Source organism: Lepus europaeus, chromosome 4 (genome assembly GCF_033115175.1).
Source record: "Lepus europaeus isolate LE1 chromosome 4, mLepTim1.pri, whole genome shotgun sequence".
Classification (NCBI taxonomy): domain Eukaryota; kingdom Metazoa; phylum Chordata; class Mammalia; order Lagomorpha; family Leporidae; genus Lepus; species Lepus europaeus.
The window spans coordinates 165871664-165893950 of record NC_084830.1 but is presented as its reverse complement, the minus strand read 5'-3'; the positions used below and the strand labels follow the sequence as shown (position 1 = coordinate 165893950).

Here is a 22287-nt window from a genome sequence, read left to right as displayed (position 1 = left end):
ATTATAGGTACCAACTGAGAGAAAGTATGGTTACCTGAGGTTGCTAAGAGCAGAAAGTAATTCGGTTATGGGAGGGGGAAGCCATTGTAATCCATAAGCTGTACACTGGAAATTTATATTCATTAAATAAAAGTAAAAAAAAAAAGTAATTCGAATCAATTGGTAAATTAAAAAAAATTAAAGAGTTTAAAAAGCTAGTATTGACACTGCTATATTTGTTATCTAATGCTTGAAACTGCTTTCTTTTTTTTTTTAACTTTTATTTAATGAATATAAATTTCCAGTGTACAGCTTATGGATTACAATGGCTTCCCCCTCCCCTAACTTCCCTCCCACCCACAACCCTCCCCTCTCCCCTTCCATTCACATCAAGATTCATTTTCAATTCTCTTTATATACAGAAGATCAATTCAGTATAAAGATTTCAACAGTTTGCACCCACATAGGAACACAAAGTGAAACATACTGTTTGAGTACTAGTTATAGCATTAAATCAAAATGTACAGCACATTAAGGACAGAGATCCCACATGAGGAGCAAGTGCACAGTGGCTCTTGTTGTTGACCCAACAATTTGACACTCTAGTTTATGGCGCCAGTAACCACCCTAGGCTCTTGTCATGAGTTGCCAAGGCTATGGAAGCCTTCCAAGTTTGCCGACTCTGATCATATTTAGACAAGGTCATAAAAGACAGAGTGAGGATAGTAACCAATGATCCTAAGAGTGGCATTTACCAGGTTTGAACAATTATACAGCATTAAGTGGGGAAGAGGACCATCAGTACACACAGGTTGGGAGTAGAGCCATTGGTGGTAGAGTAGAGGTTATGATTACGAAGGAATGAGGCCCAAGTACGCTAGACAGGGTCTAGATCAAAGGATAGAGTCATTATTAGAGGAGCTAAGAAAGGTGCTGTCTAAGCTACAAGTAATTTTTCTGATTGAGAGGCAAATAGAACCTGACAGAAGGGGCTTGATAATAATCTGGTGGGCTTTAGGCCTTGTAAGTTAAGAGTCCCAGACCTATCTATCTCTTCACATGGGGTATATCCTAAGGGAGGTGTGAACCTCCTAGGGGAAGGCACTCTGTTGACTTTCATTACTTGGCTGGCCTGGGAGGAGTGCTGGCCAGGAAAAGGCAGGTGGCATCTCTAACAAGAAATTTACAGTTCTGCCTGCATTGTTGCTGACCCTACTTGGCCGTCCCCTCAGCTGCAGTGGTCACTTTGGAAGTTAGGCTGAGTGAAGGGCTTTTCAGCTTAGAGCAAATAAGATCTGTGGCTCTGACCTGGGCATCCTTCGACTCCAGGGCAGGTCCATTTCCAGTGATCCAACTCTTGGCAGAGCTGCCAGGGCTCTTCACAAGCTGACTTCTGCTGAAGCCCAGGCTTACCACATTGAAAGCCACTGCAGTGGACTGGCCTGTTGGGTCTCCTTGAGGGAAGATCACTGTACAGATCAGCCATTAATAGGCCTGCCACCCATTGCTTCTGATGCCGAGCTTTCTTTTCCTCCTGGTTTGTGTTAAAGCAGACCAGAGAATGCAAGTCAAGGGAGTACCCAAGTCCCATCTCTAATCTTCGGTGGCCTGAACTACAAGTCTATAGTCACAGGCATGTTCTGTAGTAGTTTTTCTAAGGTAGACAATGCCCATGAGGAAAATTATATTCTCACTTAAAAACTTTCTTTCCCTTTGATCTGAAAGGGAGGTTTTTTCTACTTACTGTATACTTCGCTGATGGCGAAGTGAATCTAGCTATGAGATTATTATTTAAGTTCTTATTTTGGCTATGCTATTATAGAAAAATGTTAGCCATCTCTTTGATAAGGTCTAAAGATTAAATTGTGCATCATACAGATTCCTCCATAATAGAATTAGTTTCCTACCTTGAAGAGAATAGAGAAATGAAAGAACAAGTTGGGTTTAGAATAGAGAAATGAGGGAGCAAGTCCTAGATCACTTGCTGACATTAGCAATATTACATGAATACTTAGCAAACCGTTTCAACCATTAGATAACAATTTAAGAAAACATTTACCAGAAGGTCCAATGCCTTCTATAAATTTTAAGAATCATGTATTTGAAAACACCTCTTAAATATCTAACATGGTGTAGTTTGTTTAGCCAGTAAACTTAAGCACAACCATCTAAAATGTTTTTAGTTTCTTTCTACCAACACGTTTAAAACATATGATACACAGATTCAGGTCACACAAATTAAAATGTATCTTTGATTGATTTTAGCAGCTTAAATTTATGGACAATCTTATCTATAAGCCATTTAAAATAAAACTCTTAATAAAATTTCCCCATGTGGACATACAATATGTACACACATATAACATAGCATAATAGACCAATATAGCAATTTTAACAATAGCTTTTAAAATCTTTAACTCTTTTTGTAGATTGCCAATTGATTTGAATTGCTTTTTGTTTTTAGTAACCTCAGTTAACCATACTTTCTCAGTTGGTACTGTTAATACATTATTGGCTTCACCTGTTTACAGAGCCATCCCAAAGTACTGAATACAATAGAAGTGGCTGGAAAAAGTCCATAGGAACCTATAGGAGGACAGCTAAATACAGAACCAACAACACTTTAGTTTTATGAGCAGCAAATCATATATAACTGTGGATGACAAAAGACTTTAAGTCGCCATGTTTAAAATTATAAACTCATCAACCAACAAGAGGCACTTGCTTACTTCACAGTATTTTTGAAAGCACCTGTAGGATTTTACAAGTATTTAACCCTTTAGGCCTCTGGGGCTTTCTCATTAAGATAACTATCATATCTAGTAACACAAAATCATTAGACTTTTTAATTCTCAAACATTTGTATTAATAGCATTTTCCATTATAGAAACTTAAAGTTTGGTACCACATCACATCTTGACAGTACTTCTAATATAATCCAAATAGCCTGATTAGTTGGTGTCTCTATAAGATGAGAGACATAGGTCCTTCGATTTTTTCAGTTGGGCCCAAACTGGAAAAACCAAAGTCCAGGATTTACTGGAAATTTAAGAGACCAGATTGTTTGAAACTTTGATTTTTTGAATGCCTGTCAAGAATGCCAAGAAGGCTCAAAATCCAAAATATCTGGTTGAAATAAGATTCCTTGAAATCATGACATAACATAGAACAAATTTGATCATTGGTACAAGGTGATTATTCAAATCTTTGAAAATAAGCACATATTTAAATAACCCATAGCTCTTAATAAAAATTCAGCTGTTTTTGAACAATTAGAATTTAACAGACATCAAGAGAACATAATAGATTACTTTAACACATTGCTTTAACAGAGCATCAGAGTTTAATTCTATGTCAAAGAGAAATTGAGCTTCCTGTGATCTTTTGCTGTGAGGTTTCCTTCCTTTACCTTCTTTCATATTGGTGACCATGTTTCTGTGTTTCTGTGTGTAACACATCTTTAAGCATCTTTTGCAGGGCAGGACGAGTGGCAACAAATTCTTTCAGTTTCTGTTTGCTATGAAAAGTCTTAATTTCACCTTCATTCATAAATAAGAGCTTTGCAGGATATAATATTCTGGGCTGGCAGTTTTTCTCTCTTAGTACCTGGGCTATGTCTCGCCATTCCCTTCTAGCTTGCAGAGTTTCTGATGAGAAGTCTGCTATGAGTCTAATTGGAGATCCTCTGAGAGTAATCTGACGTTTCTCTCTTGCACCTTTTAGAATCTTTTCTTTATGTTTCACTGTGGTGAATTTGATTACACCGTGTCGTGGTGAGGATCTCTTTTGGTCATGTTTATTAGGGGTTCTATAAGCTTCCTGTACTAAGATGCTTCTTTTCTTCTCCAAACCTGGGAAATTTTCTGCTAGTATCTCACTGAAAAGGCCTTCTAATCCTTTCTCCCTCTCCATGCCTTCAGGAACTCCTAGAACCCGAATGTTGGTTTTTTTAATAGTATCCTGTAGATTCCCGACAATATTTTTTAGATTTCTAATTTCTTCTTCTTTTCTTTGGTTTGCCTGTTTCCTTTCTTGTTCTCTGTCTTCTAAGTCTGATATTCTCTCTTCTGCTTCACCCATTCTGTTTTTAAGGCTCTCTAATGTGTTTGTCATTTGATCTATTGAATTCTTCATTTCATTATGATTTCTTGTCACTATCACAGTTTCTTGTTCTACTAGTTGTTTCATTTCATTTTGATTCCTCCTTAATATTTCATTTTCACGAGAGAGATTTTCTATCTTGTCCATTAAGGATTTCTTAGTTCAAGAATTTGTTTTTGAGAACTTCTTAATGTTCTTATCAATTTTTTGAGATCTGCTTCTTGCATTTCTTTGATCTCATCATCTTCATAATCTTGAATTGGGGTGTCTTGTCCATTTGGGGGCATCATAGTGTCTTCCCTGTTCTTGTTAACTCAGTTTTTGCATTTGTTGTATGGCATGTTGGAGATATTTGGTTTCTTCACTGTGGTGTTTTTTCTTGTCATACTATGGCTCTATATTAAGTGGACTGTCTGCTTTCGGTGGAGCCTTAGAGGCTTGAGATGAGTGTGGACTGAGAGCTGTGTTTGGTTCCTCAGGGTTGAGGGTGTGTCAAAGATGACACTCCCAGGTTAGGTGTGGTAAATCTCTTTCTTTTTTTGATTCAAAAGGGAAGTGATTCCGCACAGCTGAACGTAATTGGAGGTAGTTAGCAGGCAAATGATATACCCACAGGAGCCAGAGATCGGAAGCTCTTTCCCAAGGACCACACAGGGAATCTCTGCTGCCCTCAGTGTGGGCTCCAATTCTCCTGCAGTCTCCCACTGGGTTGCCAAGTTAGATGCTAATCTCCTGTTATTTCACCCCTCCCCCCAGAGTCAGGTGTTTCTGCTAGGCTCAGGGCCGGTGCAGACCTGAGGTCGCCCTGCTTATGATGTATGTCCAAAATGGCGCCTGCTCTTTGTCTTGCTTGCCTTTGAGAGGTGAGCGGAGAGAGAGAAACTCGTGTCCGTATTGGTCACTTTTTTTTTTTTCCTCTCTCTCTTCTAGTTAGCCTGGTGAACTTTTCCCCACGGAGTTTCAAGCCTCATTTCCTCTAGCCTCCTCTTTCCGCTTGCCCACTGATGTCTTGGGCTATTGAGGTTCTGCTCACCTTGCGTTCCAGCGCTGCTGTGTTGAGTCTGCCACTGGTGTCCCGAACTTGGGCTCCCACGCTCTCCACGCAGGTCCACTGTGAATCACTAGTTCCGGAAGAGTTTCCTCTGCTGTTTCATCCCCTACTCTTCCTTGACCCTGCAGTATCTCCACTTTTATTAACCTGTGTCTTGCCGAACTATCTATGTGCTCCCTTCCTATTCCGCCATCTTGCCGCTCTCCTATCTATCTCTCTTTACATAGGGAACATTTTAAGGGAGGTGTGAACCTCCTTGGGGAAGGCACTCTGTTGACTTTTATTACTTACCTGGCCTGGGTGAAGAGCTGGACAGGTAAAGGTAGGTGTCATCTCCAACAGGAAATTTATAGCTCTGTCTGCAATGTTACTGACCCTACTTGGCCATTCTCTCAACAGTGGCGGTCACTTTTGAGGCTGGGCTAAGTGAAGGGCTTTTCAGCTTAGAGCTAATAAGATCTGTGGCTCTGACTTGAAGTCCTTCAACTCCAAGGCAGGTCCATTTTTAGTGATCCAACTCTTGGCTGGCAGAGCTCCCAGGGCTCTTTATATGCTGACTTCTGCAGAAGCCCAGGCTTACCACACCAAAAGCCACCACAGTGGTCTGGTCTGCTGGGTCTCCCTGGGGGCAGATCACTGTACAGAGCTGCCTGCAATATGCCTGCCACCCATCTTTACATTGCTTCTGATGCCCAGCTCTCTTTTCCTCCTGGTTCTTGTTAAAGTGGACCAGAGAATGCAAGTCAAGGGAGTGTTCAGTCCCACCTCTAATTTTTGTTGCCTAGACTAGAAGTCTATTTTCATAGGCATGTTTCTGATGAATATTTAGCTTGGCTGAGTTACTCTGATTCCTGAACATGGTTGACCTTTAACAGAACTGACTTATGTCCTTACCCAAATAGCTACGCAAGGATACTGCCAGATTGTCACTACAAAATCTTTTTTTTTTTTTTTTGACAGGCAGAGTGGACAGAGAGAGAGAGACAGAGAGAAAGGTCTTCCCTTTGCCGTTGGTTCACCCTCCAATGGCCACCGCGGTAGCGCGCTGCGGCCGGCGCACCGCGCTGTTCCGATGGCAGGAGCCAGGTGCTTCTCCTGGTCTCCCATGGGGTGCAGGGCCCAAGCACGTGGGCCATCCTCCACTGCACTCCCTGGCCACAGCAGAGAGCTGGCCTGGAAGAGGGGCAACCGGGACAGGATCGGTGCCCCGACCGGGACTAGAACCCGGTGTGCCGGTGCCGCAAGGCGGAGGATTAGCCTGTTGAGCCACGGCGCCAGCCACTACAAAATCTTACCAGTTACCAGCCATGCTTAAAAACCTTGCACCACCAGAAGCAAAACAGATACGTTACTCTGTGTGGTGTTGCCTGGCAGCGGCTTTAATTTCCTATTCTAGTCTTTAATTCAAGTAATCTCACAAGGAATAATCATATATGGCAATACGGTCAAAAAGGCAGGGCAGCTCTTCCATGCACAGTCATTTTAAGAATAATATCAAATGAAAACTTAGCAAGCAGATTTGATCATTAGACAACAACTTAGGAAAACACTTATCAGAAGGGTCAATATCCTTTACAAATTTTAAGAATACATGTACTTGGAAACATCTCTTAAATACCCAACATGGTGTAGCTTGTTTAACCAGCAAATTTTTTTATTTTTATTTTTTTAACTTTTATTTAGTAAATATAAATTTCCAAAGTACAGTTTATGGATTACAATGGCTCCCCTCCCCTATAAATTCTCTCCCCCCTGCACCCCTCCCATCTCCCACTCCCTCTCCCATTCCATTCACATCAAGATTCATTTTCGATTATCTTTATATACAGAAGATTGATCTAGTATATATTAAGTAAAAATTTCATCAGTTTGCACTCACACAGAACATAAAGTGTAAAATATTGCTTCAGTACTAGTTATAGCATTAATTCACATTGGACAACACATTACGGACAAAGATTCCACATGAGGAGTAAGTACACAGTGACTCCTGTTGTTGACTTAACAAGTTGACACTCTTGTTTATGGCATTAGTAATCTCCCTAGGCTCTAGTCATGAGTTTCCAAGGCTATGGAAGCCTTTTGAGTTCGCAGACATCGATCTTATTTAGACAAGGTCATAGTCAAAGTGGAAGTTCTCTCCCCCTTCAGAGAAAGGTACCTCCTTTTTTGATGGCCCGTTAAGCAAAAGTACATAAAATTTTTTCAGTTTTTTTTCTTTTAACAAGTTTACAGAGATTTAGGTTACATGAATTTTCGATCAACTTTAGCTGTTTAAACTTACGGGAAACATTTTGTTACAGATTACAATATAATCAAGCTCTACAGCAATATGTAACGCTTGAGATAACTTTCTTGTATACAGAACATTTAGACCAGCAGAGAAATTAGAAAAACATACATAAATGATACAGAGGAGTTGATTAGCTAGATGCATTTAGTTTCACAGCAAACTACAGGATCACATACATCAGAACAATAAAGCGGTTTCAGTGATATTTGTTAAAATTTTTAACCTTTTTTATAAATCACCAATTGATTTGAATTACTTACTGATCTTAGTAACCTCAGTTAACTATACTTTTTCCCAGTTGGTACCTGTAATACATTATTGGCTTTATCAGTTTACAGAGTCATCCCAAAGTACTGAATACAATAGATGTAGCTGGAAAAAGTCCATTGCAACCTATAGGAGGACAGTTAAACACAGAACCAACAGTTTTAGTTTTATGAACAGTAAATCTGATATACAAAATTGTGGATGACAAAAGACCTTAAGTTGTTATATTTAAAATTATAAACTTGTTAACCAACAAGAGACACTTGTTTACTTTACATAGCATTTTGAAAGCACCTGTAGGATTTTACAAGGCACACTTAACTTTTTTAGGCCTCTGGGGCCCCTTCATCAAGATGACCATTATGATTAATAGCACTAGATTACCAGACTTTACAATTTTTAGACATTTGTATTAATACCATTTTACATCATGACATAATACAGACCAAATTTGATTATTGTTACAAGGTGATTATTTAAAGGTTTGAAACTAAGCACATATTTAAATAACCCATAGCTTTTAATAAAAACTCAGTTGTTTTTAAACACTTAGAATTTAACAGAGACATCAACAGAACATAATAGATTACTTTAACTTATTGTTTTAACAGAGAATCAGTAAAAGTTTTTATATTTAAAAATCTCTTTTTTTATAACTTTTTGTGACTTTTACACATCCTTTTTAACTTACTTGAAACATTTTATTATTTTTATTTCAGTTTAGAGTAAACTAGTCATCAGGATGAAGTAATTTTCAAATTAAGACAACATTTCTGACGACAGCCTAGGATGGTTACTGGCGCCATAAACTAGAGTGTCAATTTGTTGGGTCAACAACAGGAGCCACTGTGCACTTGCTCCTCATGTGGGATCTCTGTCCTTAATGTGCTGTACATTGTGATTTAATGCTATAACTAGTACTCAAACAGTATGTTTCACTTTGTGTTTCTATGTGGGTGCAAACTGTTGAAATCTTTATACTAAATTGATCTTCTGTATATAAAGAGAATTGAAAATGAATCTTGAGGGAGCGGGAGAGGGGAGGGGAGGGTTGCGGGTGGGAGGGAAGTTATGGGGGGGGGGAAGCCATTGTAATCCATAAGCTGTACACTGGAAATTTATATTCATTAAATAAAAGTTAAAAAACAAACAAACAAACAAACAAAAAAAAACAAATTAAGACAACATTTCTGAATAAGGTAACACATCAAATTTTAGCATTAATTACTTTTAAGTGATGTTGAACTATTTTTTATATGGACAATCTATGAAAACACGTTAGCAAATTTAAGTAGTTTTTCTATAGAACATAAGGTGTTGAAAGTACCAAAGTTTACATTTAGACACATTTATCTCATTTGTCTTTACCTAATTTAAATTAGTAGTTACACCTAAATGACTTAAGATGCTGATATTATATATCTTTACCTGAATTTAATTAAAATTAAAATTGTATTTATCTAAAACAAGTGCTAATTACCTATTACTGTTTCATTGAGTACTGACCACCAAGAAATTTGTTAAAAAAAATTGCAAAATAAATTCAGCAAGTTACAAAGCAATATCTTCTGGCTTGTTTGAGATAAAACAGAAGAGCGATCAAAAAGGTAGGATACTCGATTTGTTTCATTGATAAAACAGGGAGAGTAGACTTTGGACCAGACTTGATTCTAAGATCAAGTTCAAATTCTGAGATAAGGCAAGGGGGAGGAGAGTTACCCAGTCCGTGCTAGTCTCTAAGGTCAAATACAAATTTTGTTCCAATCGTGCCTGCTGCCGCTTTGAGACCCACCAACAGAGCCTGGCGATAGACATGGAGTCTCTCCTTTACAGAAATTAACACAATTGTAATTGTCTTTTTTAATATTTACATTGTTCCAACATGCCAGAGGCTCTTCACCTTGGAGACCTGCTGTGGATATGGGTACGGCCCGACATGAGATTTACACCCTCTCCCCCATATTTTTAAGGGCCAGTGAGAGCTCAGCAGACACTGCAGCCGGCCCCCTGGGGCTCCCGCTGGTTTCTCCATGCTTCATTGAATTTCTTCACTTTGACATTAAGAGCATTGGGCAGAAATCACATCGCATCAACACCTGCCACAGGCCCTCCCAATGCTTTGTTTTAATTAAACAGTCGGATTCCCCTGCTCCGCACCAGTTCTAAGTCAGCTGCTAGGCACTGTCTGAGGTGAGCCATGGAGTAGAACCAGGGCCGCAGGGGCAGACCCAACTGGGGAGTGGGGGGAACCGCACTCCTGCGCGGCACCACTGCACGGGGGGAAAAGGCGACAGGTCTCTTCCTCACACCCCGACCCTGGGAGGCCAGGCTCCCCAAAGGTGGCTGCAACCCCCGTTGCAGCCGGGACGATCCACAAGAAGGGCCCAGGCTCACATACAGAGTCACTGCTGCAGGCTCCCTAGGTGGGGAGGGGGCAGTGCCTCATCCAGCTGTAGCGCAAGCCCAGCCCTGCTTCATGCTGCAGCCCAACCAACCCAGCCCTTAACCTACATTATTATGAGCCACTTTTAAAAAATTTTTTCACTGTGCAAGAGTTAGATCCAGTGGAGAGAATGGAGTCGCCCCCATGTTCTGTCAAGTCAGTTGTCAACAGAAATACATAAACATCACTTAACAAAAAAATGAACAAACACGGGGCCCATACAGAATTTTCGTGGACAGATTCAGATCGTTTTATTAGAGAAGGTCTTGGCCGGCGCCGTGGCTCAACAGGCTAATCCTCCGCCTTGCGGTGCTGGCACACTGGGTTCTAGTCCTGGTCGGGGTGCTGGATTCTGTCCCGGTTGCCCTTCTTCCAGGCCAGCTCTCTGCTGTGGCCAGGGAGTGCAGTGGAGGATGGCCCAAGTGCTTGGGCCCTGCACCCACATGGGAGACCAGGATAAACACCTGGCTCCTGCCATGGGATCAGTGTGGTGTGCAGGCCGCAGCGCGCCAGCCGCGGTGGCCATTGGAGGGTGAACCAATGGCAAAAAGGAAGACCTTTCTCTCTGTCTCTCTCTCTCACTGTTCACTCTGCCTGTCAAAAATAAAAAAATTAAAAAAAAAAAAAAAGAGAAGGTCTTGACTGCTCTGAAGGCAAACCTCCAGGAGCCTCCAAGGGTGAACCTCCAGGAGTTTGATGGAGATCAAATTCCATACGGATGGGATGAGAACTCTGCAGCAGTCCCTCTTCGTCCCCAGATACAGATTGGACCTTCCCAGGTCCCAGATGAGGAATCGGGACATCTCCCATTTCCTCCGGGGTGTACCCTGCGAGCGCATCCACTAGGGCAGTGACCCTCCACAGATTCAGAATACAGATGCAACGGTGGCCGATGCTACAGATTCAGACTTAGACATAGTTAAACAATGAACAAATAGACTAATGAACTCACCCAATTGACTGGAGCAAACCTTCGGGTTGAGGTCACTGTGGGGCTTTTTGGGGATCTGGATCCCAGATGAGCCCCCAATTTATGTTGTGCCCAGATTGTTAGATCCCCGCAGAGACCCCCAGAGAGTTTATCACACCAAACTGCAAAAAGCAAGGTTTATTCTGGAGTGCAAGCTGCGACAGGGACCCCATCCAACAAACCGGCAGAGGAAGGAATGAGGCCCCGGTATTTGGGAGAGTTTTTAAAGGAAAAAAAGGCTACATCAGCAGGAAAAAGGAGTTATATTAGCAGAGGCTTACAGCACAGAAGCTTTGGGTACAGGGAGTTACTTTGTTTAGCAATCTCTACTGTGCTGTCCTTGGTCTACCAAGCTAGCTGTCCCTGGTAAGCTTTGATATCTCTGGAATCCCTGAATACCTGCTTTTACAAGGACTCGGGTCTGCTATGGGAAACGGAGGCTGCTTTTTTTATTGTTTTAAAATGGAGTCACTTTGGCTCTTCAATAAATGATGGCAAGAACACAGAGAAAACAGGACTGTTACACACTTTCATTGGGAATGTAAATTAGGATACCATTATGTAAAACAGTATAGTGGAGTAGTTCCCCTGAAACTAAAATCAAACCTACTGTATGACCCAGCAATCCCTCTCCTGGGTACGTATCTACAGAAAACAAAATCATTATAATGATGAGACATCTGCATTCTTATAATCAGAATAACACTATTCACCATAGTCAAGAAACAGAATTACTTGTGTGATAAAGAAAATGTGGCTCATATATACAACAATACACTATTCAATAATAATACAAAAGCAATAGTGTGCTTTATGACAATGTGGATGAATGTGGAGGCATTAAGAAAGTAAGTCAGGCACAGGAAAACAAGTACTCCATGATCTCACATATGTCAGGAATTGAAATCATTTGCTCTCATACAGGTCGAAAACAGAATAGCTGTCACCGGAGGCTGGATAGGGAGGACCTGATGGGGTGAGGTTGTCCATGACTGCAATGTTACTGTTAGACAGGATGAACAAATCCGGTGCTCTAGAGCACAGTTGGTGAATATAGTTAATAGTCAGGTATTGTGTATTTCAAAATAGTTACAAGGAAGGATCTTGAATGTTCCTACTCCCTCAAAATGATAAATGTGGAGTCAACAGTCAACTGAAAAGAGGTAAAGTAATGGCTCATTTCGTTTCCTGAAAGTAAGGGAAGCATGTTTCATGTGCTGGGTCTCTGCAATATTTTGGGACTGGCAGTTGATTACTGTGATGTCAGCAGTCCCTGGGACCTCCTGGGGATGGCTGGCTGCCTTATGCTCCTTGTGCCCTCCCCTTAGTGGAAATAAAAAGGGAGTCACCTTCTCTCCCCCTTCCTAATGTTTACATTGAAATCTCTTTCACTGGGGGGCATCCCCAGATTGGCAAGTCTGTGGTAAGATCCCAAGGAGAGGACCATCATCAGGGAACTCCCAGCTGGGTAGGCTGCCGACGATCTGCTCTGTCCACCCCAGGTGAGCTGCTCACATTCTGAGATGGAGAGGGTAGAAAATGAATAAGGGAAGGGCAGACAAGCATAACCTCAGAAGGCATAACAGGTCCCTGGACTTGAAGGGGGCTTGTGTGAAATTCTGTCATACCTTGTGAAACAGGATGTGTTTTAAGATGAAAATTATCATCATGCTCTATTCAGTTTCAGGGATCCTATGTTGTAGATTTATTGTGGAATTTGCATATTACAACACACACAAACACTAATAGCTGTTTTTATGACTGCTGTAGGATTATCACTGCATGTGATTTCATTTCTCATCTCACAGCAGTGAATTTCAGAAACCTCTCCTGATGCATTGGGTAGTGAGTTTTTTAACAAGCTGCTGTTGTAAAGTGCACCATAGTTTAATTTATTCCACATTTGTGGATACTTCATCTTTGTGTGTGTGTGTGTGTGTATAATTAGAATATATAATTAGAATCAGAGTCAATCTTAATGAAATCATGGCCTACTTAGAAATAACATTTATATTATGTACTTATTACTTAAAACATAATGACAGATTATGGTTCCATAATCTGATAAAACAGATTGGTTAGTTTTCCCACAACTATGAAGATGAGGTGTGTGACTCCAGCTGTGAGCACAGCAAAGATGATCTGTGATGCCAGGAGCTGAGACAGGCTCCTCTGGTCACACACACTGGGAATTTAATGGCAAGTAAGTCATGAAGTTTAGATCTCATTTCACCTCAGAATTAATGCTGATGAGTAGCTTAGATGTAGGAAATGAAAACATTAAGAAACTACTCAAATGTATCAGTGGACACTTTGTAAACCCTGAGCAACAGCAATGAAGACAGCAACATGAAAAATGAATTGAGATTTGAGAAAAGAACAACATTCTGGAGATGAAGGAGATAAATCACACTTAAATATTTTTGATTTGGAAACTTATGTGGATTACATGATGAGTCAGTTTAAAGGCCAATAATGTGTAACAATCTCTTAAGTGTTCATCAGATGGCACAAACATCTTGGTGAGAACGAATTTACAAATGTCTTGGAAGCACAAGTGACTTGTAAACACAATAATTAATATGCTCATTTAATTCAATATAGGGGCCCCTTTGGACTTGCAGAATTAGAGAGAGGGAACAGGATGACTTCAGAAGTGTTGAGGACAAAGCAAAGGGCTCCAGAGGTGCTGTGGGTCACTATGGGCACCCTCAATGCAGGCAGCCTCAGTGTGGTTCAGAAAGGGACACTTTTAGTAAAGAATGTAAGCCCAGAACCCAGGAATTCTTTACACAGATATTCATCCTAGTGTTGTTCTAGATTAGTAAATATTTGGAAGACATCTACATTTATAGTAAAAGACAAGATGTAACATAACGTCTTTTTCTAAGGCAGAATACTCTGAAGCTTTAAATTCAAGATTGATATTTCTAAAAGTATTTAACATGTACACAATTCAAATATTTAGTGAAATAGGAGCTGTAAACAGCATGATTTTTTTCCATATCTTTCATATATTTATATGTAATTCATTAACATATGTTGAAAATAAAAAACAAAAATTTTGTAGTAAATAATATTTGAGAGTGGGATTACAGGTGTTTAATTTCTTGTATTTTCATATGTGCCTTAATTACCTACAATGCTCATTAAACACATTTAGAGAGCAAAAAAGATAATATCTTACCAAAATCACTTAATATAATTCTAAACAAAAATGTCACATATGCCATTGATCTGAATTTACTTTTCCCTTATGTAAGGACAGCTTGAATCTGTGGTATCATCTCAGAACCAAAAGTCAGAAGTGCAAAGGCACATTCCTGTCCACATGCCAATCCTGGAGTGTTGCACAGTGACCCAGCACAGGTGAACAGGTGAGCCAAGTGCTGTGGGGATGCAGGCAACAGAGGGAGAGGCACTGTCTCACAGCACCCAGCGCAGTTTCTGCGGCTGAGGGTGGTGAACTCACTCAGGGCTCATGAGAATGCAGCAGAGGTCCCTGACCACCAGCAAAAGTCACTCTTCCTTTTCCTCTGCCACACTGGACTTAGTGGAGTACATGCACTTCTTCAGCATAAGACTTTGTGCCCTTTGTTTTCCCTGCATCAAATGATCTCCCTGGCTCTTGATTCCTCCATTATGCTACTCAATTACTGTGCCCTGATGGGTTTTCACTTACAGAACCCAGCACCTGAAACTTGAGTCTTTAGGATGCATTTATTTGCTCCTTGTTGACTGGCTCTCTTGTCACCCACAGGCCCATGAGCTCTACAAGGCAGTCAATTCCTCTCTGCTCACTGTGTGTTCTCACATCCTAGCAGAGCGCCCCGCAGACAGCAGACATGGAATAAACACCTGGGAAGATGCTGATGACTAGGAACAGTCTCTCATATTCTTCTCCAGTTTTTCAGTTTTTCCATTTTCAAATCTAATAATCACAATTTTTAATGTAATTTTCTTTTATCTAATGTTATTGTTTTTTGGTTCCTTGCTTTTCACACTCTTGATTTCCTTTGACTTATGCTACAATCCCAAGAAGAAGGAAAATTAGTATTCCAGGAAAATGCACACCAAATCCAATGTTCCAGGTTAGTATTTTCTAGCTAATGACTGTTGGTTCTTGGCTGAAATTCATTTAGAGACAGGCATTTGATGCAGTGGTTAAAATGCTACTTGGGATGCCTGCATTCCACATTGGAAAACCTGAGTTTCCATCCTAGCTCTGCTTCCAATTCCATGCATCCTTGGAGGCAAGGATGATGGTTCAAGTAGTTGTGTCCCTGTCAGCATGTGGGAGGCCTGGACTGATCTCTGAGTCCCTGGCTTCCACCTGGCCCAGCCCTGGATGTTGCAGGCATTTGGGGAGTGAACAGCAAATAGAAGAAATGTCTCTGTCCATTTGTCAGTTTCTGTCTGTCAAATCTTTAAAATAATAAGTAGCTGCAAATTGTAAAAAAGGATCTACTTAGGCTATAATTAAATAAAAAAGAAAATCATTTATTACGCCAAACTGATTACTGATAATTTCAATAGTGGATATTTTGTGGGACAAGAGTTAGGCTTGATTATAGTGCTTTTCCTTTTACTGGCTTTAATAGTGTTTGGAGTTTTGTATTGAAAGATAGCAGGAACTATTAAACTGTTATTAAGTTTAATTTGTGGTTCATTCTTCTGAGGTGAGAGCTGTAATCATTTCTCAGACAAAAATAGTACTTGGAATTTTTAAGACATTTACTTAAATTAGCTTAAATTCATGTATTTATAGCAAATTAACCAGGTATGCAAACTAGATTGTGTCTCCTAGGTCAAGTTGCTTACTTAGACACTCAGAGAGTAATAACATAATTAAGCTCTCATGTTCTAAATTATACATCACCAGTTAGTGAGATCAAAAAAGCCTTGTTTCTGAGACAATCACTATCTCAAGTGTTCCTTTTAATATTCTCAAACAATGCAAATAATAACCCACTAATTTTGGAGAATACATATTTAAATTATAACTGTGTTCAACATTCTATTCTAAATTGTATAGACAGCTTCTACAAACATAGCTGAAAAGACAGTCTTGGAGGAAGATTTAAGTAGCTTTTAGTGAATGCATGGTGGTGTCTATTGGGGATGTTGGATTTCAGACCTTGGAGATGAATTGCAAGTGGTCTTATCCTGAAAACATCCACTTGTTGCAAACAATGCAGCCTTGTGGAGAGGAAGATACTGTATTTTTTTATTTAATATAAAGGAAAGCACCAATATATCCTATTTAAGGGCTCCTAGAAATGTAATATTGTTGGTTTTTTTCTAAACAACAGCAGTAGAGTCTGTCTACAAAATTCATCTGTAAAACTTTACTTAACATTCCATCCAAAACCCAATGAAAATGCAACAGAAATGACCAATGAGAGCTTCCCAGTGGGCTTCATCCTTCTTGGATTCTCTGAATGGCCCCAGGTAGAGTCAGTTCTCTTCTGGATTGTGATCATGCTGTACCTCGTGACTATCCTGGGCAACTCAACCATCATCTTGCTCTCATGCATGGACCCTCGTCTCTACACCCCCATGTACTTCTTTCTTAGCAATCTTTCCTTTTTGGATCTCTGCTTGGCCACAGCCTGTGTTCCCCAGATGCTGTCAAACCTGTGGGGGCCAGACAAGAGCATCACCTATGCAGGCTGTGTCATGCAGCTCTGTGTGTTCCTCTGTGTTGGTGCTACAGAGTGCATCTTGCTGGTGGCCATGGCCTTTGACCGCTACATTGCTGTGTGTCAGCCTCTGCGCTATACTACCATTGTGCACCGTCCACTCTGTTGGAAGCTGGCACTCATGGCCTGGATGTCAGGTCTGACAGAGTCACTTATCTTATCTCCTGTTACACTCCAGCTGCCCTTCTGCCCCCATCACCGCCTGGATGACTTCCTGTGTGAGATTCCTGTGCTCATACGCCTGGCCTGTGGTGACACCTCGATCAATGAGTGGCAGTTGACCATCTCTGCTGTCATCTTCACCATGGTGCCTGTGGGGTTGATCCTGACTTCTTATGGCCGTATAGCTCAAGCAGTGGGGAAAATGAAGTCAGAGGAGGGGAGGCAGAAAGTCATTGCCACCTGCTCCTCCCACCTCCTTGTGGTCTTCATGTTTTATGGGACAGTGGCAATGGTGTACACAGACCCTAAGACCAACTTCTCTTCCAAATATGGCAAGTTCTTCACCTTCTTCTACACTGTGGTCACACCCATGCTGAACCCTCTCATCTATACCCTGAGGAACAAAGAGGTGAAGGATGCTCTTCAAAGGATGCTGAGAAAGGGGATCTGCTTAAAGAAATACTGATATTAAATCGCTGAACCAGGAAGGATGCTGTAAGTCATGACATGGACCCAATCTCCTTTCAGGTCTCTGAATCAACAGTTGTGAATTTTGAGCTAGTGTTGTGGCATAGTGGGTTAAGCCACCACCTGTGATGCTGGCATCCCATATGGGTGCCAGTTCATATCCTGGCTGCTCCACTTGTGATCCAGCTCCCTGCTAATGGCCTAGGGAAAGTAGAAGAAGATGGACCAAGTGTTTGTGCCCCAGTATCCACGTGGGAGACCAGGGTAAAGTTCTTGGCTCCTAGCTCTGGCCGTCCAGAGCTAGGAGGCTTTATTTGGACATACACGATCTCAGACACAAGCGGGGCGGGCAGCGCTAGGTGCACAGAAAGGGGCGGGCTCGGCCCAAGCAACCCCTCCCACACGCAGGGTCCCGAGAAAATCGACTGCGCCGAGCCGGCGGAGCCACGTGTCGAATGTGACGCAGGCCTCGGGAGGCGTGGACAGGCTGAGTTTCTATGAAAGAGCAGAGAGCGATTCCCAGAACTTCCCCCGAGAAGCAAAGGAACTAAGCCCTTCCCAGGGTTCTCCGCTTTTTTCCCGTTAAAAATTTAAATCGACACAAACTCCTAGCTCCTAGCTCTTCCATCCAGCAGATGGAAGATCTCTCTCTCTCTCTCTCTCTCTCCCCCCCTCTCCCTATCCCTCTCTCTCTCTTTGAGTATCTCTCTGTAACTCTGAATTTCAAATAAATAAACATCTTTTAAAAAGTTGTGAGTATAATATAAAAATGACTTATCCATTATTTCTGTGATTTTGCATGTCCTTGATAAACAATAAAATACAAATCCTGGGACTGGCATTATGGGTTAAGCCACCACTTTCAATGCTCATATCTTACATGAGAGTACTAGTTTGCATCCTGGCTGTTCCACTTTCAGTTCAGTTCCCTGCTAATGTACCTGGGAAAGCAGCAGAAGATGGCCCAAATATTTGAGCCCCTGCCACCTATGTGGAGACCCAGAAGGAGTTCTGGGCTCCTGGCTTAGGCCTGGCCTAGCTCCAGCTATTGTGACCATTTGGGAGTAAACCAGCAGTTGGAAATTTATCTGCCTCCCTCTCTCTCTGTCACTCTGACTTTCAAGTAAATAATAAATCTAAAAAATCCCAATCTAATATTAAATGTTACCAGAAGATAACTTAAAAATATATTTGGGGGTTGGTACTGTGGCATAGAGGGTAAAACCGCCAACTGTGACACCAGCATCCTGTATGGACAGTGGTTCAAGTTCCAGCTGCTCCATTTCTGATCCTGATCCCTCCTCATGGCCTGGACAAAGCAGCAGAAAATGGTCCAAGTTCTTGGGTCCAGGCCACCCACGTGGGAGACCCAGGTGAAGCTCCTGGCTTCAGCCTGGCCTGGATGTTGCAGCCATATAGGGAATAAACCAGTGGACGGAAGATCTTTCTGTGTCTCATTCTCTCTCTGACTTTCAAATAAATAAATAAATCTTAATATACTATATATATATATTTGGATGATGAATAATATTAGTTCTACAGTTAATTTTTGAGGAACATAAATTATTTCTGAAGCCACATAACTTCTATAAGCTGAATATTCTCAAATTAGAAAATAAATAGTTTATAAATTATCTTTTTTCAGTTTTTTTTTTTCCATAAAGAGTCTTTATCACTTTAACAGCCTCTCATGCTTTCTTGCCAGATGCCTTTGGTGCAGGTGCTTTCTGGGCTGGAGGCTTCTGGCCCTTCTGAGCTTTAGGAGGCTGCACTGCCTTCTGGCCTGCGGCTTTCTGGGCAGGAGCCTTCTGAGCCAGAGCCTTCTGGGCTGCAGCCTTCTTGCCCGCAGTGGTCACCTTTTTCGCTGGAACCTTGGCAGCTGCAGCGGCGGCGGCGGCGGCGGCAGCAGCTACAGCACCCTTAGCAACAGGGGCTTTTTTGGGAGAAGCTTTCAGCAGAGCTGCCCTCTGAAGCTTCTTGACTTCATTCTTGAGTATTCTGTTCCTCATTTTCTTTGCTTTCATGACTTTATAACGGTCAAAATCTGTCATCTTAGCTTTCCTTTCTCTGGCTTCAATTTTCTTGGCGCATCGTGTGGCTGCCCATTTTATATTGATGTCTGCCTTCTCCCAGGCCTTTCGGACATATTCTGGCGGGCACTGTGTGGAAACTTGAGAATGAAGTCAGTCAGCTGCATGCACTTGGAAGGCATGGCCTGTCTCCTCACCCGGGTGCAGGGTCCATCAACCAAGGCCCTGTTCTGGTCAATGACATCCATGATCGCGACCAGCTTCCCGGCCTGAGGCCCGAAGGAGACGTAGGCCACTCGGCCAACCTCCACGAAGCACCTGAACACCATGTCGGTGGCGTTCGGCGAGAAGATCTTTTTTCAGTTTTAAAATAAAGAATTGATACAATTTAAATCATGGATTTTCTTATGCAATTTTTCTGTGGCTTCCCCAGGTACTTAGTACAAACTTGCTCTTTCCTTTTCAATTTGGTCATTTTACCTGCATGTTTTTGTGCTGTAGTCTCTGTGAAGTTTCTAAAGATGAAGCTACCACAATGAGCTGTCCCTGAGGTGTCAGGACCCAGAAGAGGTAAAGACACACATTCCTTGAAACAGAGCTCTAAATGTAATGCAAATTTAAATTTAATTTAACTTCCATGTTTATACACACAGAGAGAGAGGGAGAGAGAGAGAGAGAGAGAGAGAAAGAGACTCTTTCATGGCTTCTGTTCTTTGTAGTGACATTGTGGAATCACAACTGCATAAATCTAAACCATTTTTTTTTTTTGCAATGGATTCAGTTTTAAATGGTGCTTCCAGCAATTTAGCACAACAAATTGAGCTGGAAAGTCCCATTAAGATTTCCTAAGTCTTTTCAAGGCCCTTGATTCTTTTTTTTTCAAATATCAAAAAATAGCTCATATGTACAGAAATTATAACCAAATTCACTCTCCGATTTATCACAAAGTCATTGGGTAGTTGGCAGATGTAACTATGAATAGTTGGATAAGTCAGAGTTCTGGGAGTGACACTTGGCAAAATATTTGAAAGACAACAGGTCAGTGCTGGGAGTTAAAATTCATACTGATTAAAAAGACTCCTGTAAAGTTTCAGTATATGTTAAGAGGGTACCAGAGTAACAACAGCAAATTTACAAAGCCTTATCAGGCAACACTGGTTTATTTCTTACACACATGAAGTCTAGTGTGGGTGTACATGTTCTGGTAGTGGTCCTGTAGTTGCAGCTTTGGAGACCCAGTTCGTTTGTCCTTAGGGGCGTCTCCAATTCGAGAACACAAGACTGTTGGTGTCAGCTATATTTCTGTCCATGAAGTTACACAAGCCATCTCCTCTCATGTTTACTAGCTCAAAAAAGTCAATTGGCTATACCTAACTGAGATATTCTGACATCTGTCTGTAACTGGAACACAGCCAGTCCTTGGCAAATACCATATCAATGGATGTGAGAGGACTCAGAGAAGGTGCGATGGGAGGTTTTCTTTATGAAGCTGAGGAAAAAAAAGGAATTCCTTGTTGTGTAGTATTTCTATAAAAATGTGTATTTTTAGGAGCTTAAGATAATTTCAAATAGAGAACAATGGGAAAAAGTACTACTTGTTGCACTCTCTGCTGACACATTGAACTGTCTATTTCTCTTCTCATTCCTTCACCATTTTATCTATTGATATATTCTCCCAAAGTTCACTTTATTATTTTTAAAGTAATTTTTCTCATTTATCCCATTTACTTCCATCTTTAAAACATTTCCTTCTGCAAGAATTGGCCAGTGTCTGTCAGTCCTGTTGGCTTTGTTAATTGGTACTTTTTAAAAAGGCCAGCAGTGTAGTCTGAAATCAGGTAATGCAGCATCTTTAGCTGTGTTCTTTTTGCTCATGATTACTTTTGCAATTTTTTGTGGATTATTTGTGACTTTTAGAATTCTTTTTCTTTTTATGTGAAGAATGACATTGACATTGGATTTTTTCTACATATTGCATTGAAGCTTTAGTTTGTTTTGCACAGTATGGATATTTTAAGAATCTTATGGAAAACTATATTTACCACAAGGATTACTACAGGGATTTGAAACATATATGGGAGCTCTGTTTGAGACTTCACATGAACATATAATTTCATTTTTAATCTACTTAATTAATGAAAGAATTAATCAAGAGCATAATGTAGGGAAACAGAAGAAAACATACCCTGTATGTCTTCTCATAATGAAAATTTTAAAATCTTAGTCCAAAACTTTACCAATTCAACAATAGCGATTAAAATTTAACAAGTGTTAATCTCTTCTTTGAGGAAAATAATTCATGCTTTCAATTTAGTCTTTTGAGAAAAGGTGGTGCAAGATGGTGAAATAGAGTTCTCTAACAATCATGTTCCCTCAGAAATATAAATTTAAACAAGTTTTTATGCACAAAAATACTTTCACATGAATTAAGGAAATCAGGCCAGAGATTGCAGTACCTAGTTGTAACATAATATTCAGAACATAGTGAAGCCCTGTCTTGACTGTCGTACCCAAAGATGCCCCTTTTCAGCAGGAAGCAGCCAGAGTGGTCATCACCCAGTTCCCCTGGCAGAAGTTAGGGCTGATTCTTCTGGGGCAAGAATGTGAGGAGTCAGATGGGTTACAAGGCAGTCAGGGTGGTCCCAGTGGAAACTGAGGGTACAGACTGCTTGCTTTCCCCTAAGAGTTATCTTTTAGAAAGGTCAAAAGCACTTGCCTTCCCACTTCTTGAAAGCTTCCAATTTTACCATAAGAATAACAAAGGAGTGGAGAGTCCAACCTTCTGAGCTCATAGTTCACTGTAAACAAGTTACCTAACCCA

General features: G+C 40.9%; 1 protein-coding gene and 1 pseudogene across 1 annotated transcript; one reads left to right on the top strand and one right to left on the bottom strand.

Moving 5' to 3' along the window:
• The first annotated feature begins 16495 nt into the window (after positions 1-16495).
• On the top strand, positions 16496-17434 carry LOC133758882 (olfactory receptor 2H1-like). The gene has a single exon (XM_062190016.1). It carries the CDS (start codon positions 16496-16498, stop codon positions 17432-17434), a length of 939 nt encoding a protein of 312 aa, XP_062046000.1.
• A 1665-nt stretch (positions 17435-19099) lies between these two features.
• On the bottom strand, positions 19100-19798 carry LOC133758640 (large ribosomal subunit protein eL14-like; annotated as a pseudogene).
• Between the last annotated feature and the right edge of the window lie 2489 nt (positions 19799-22287).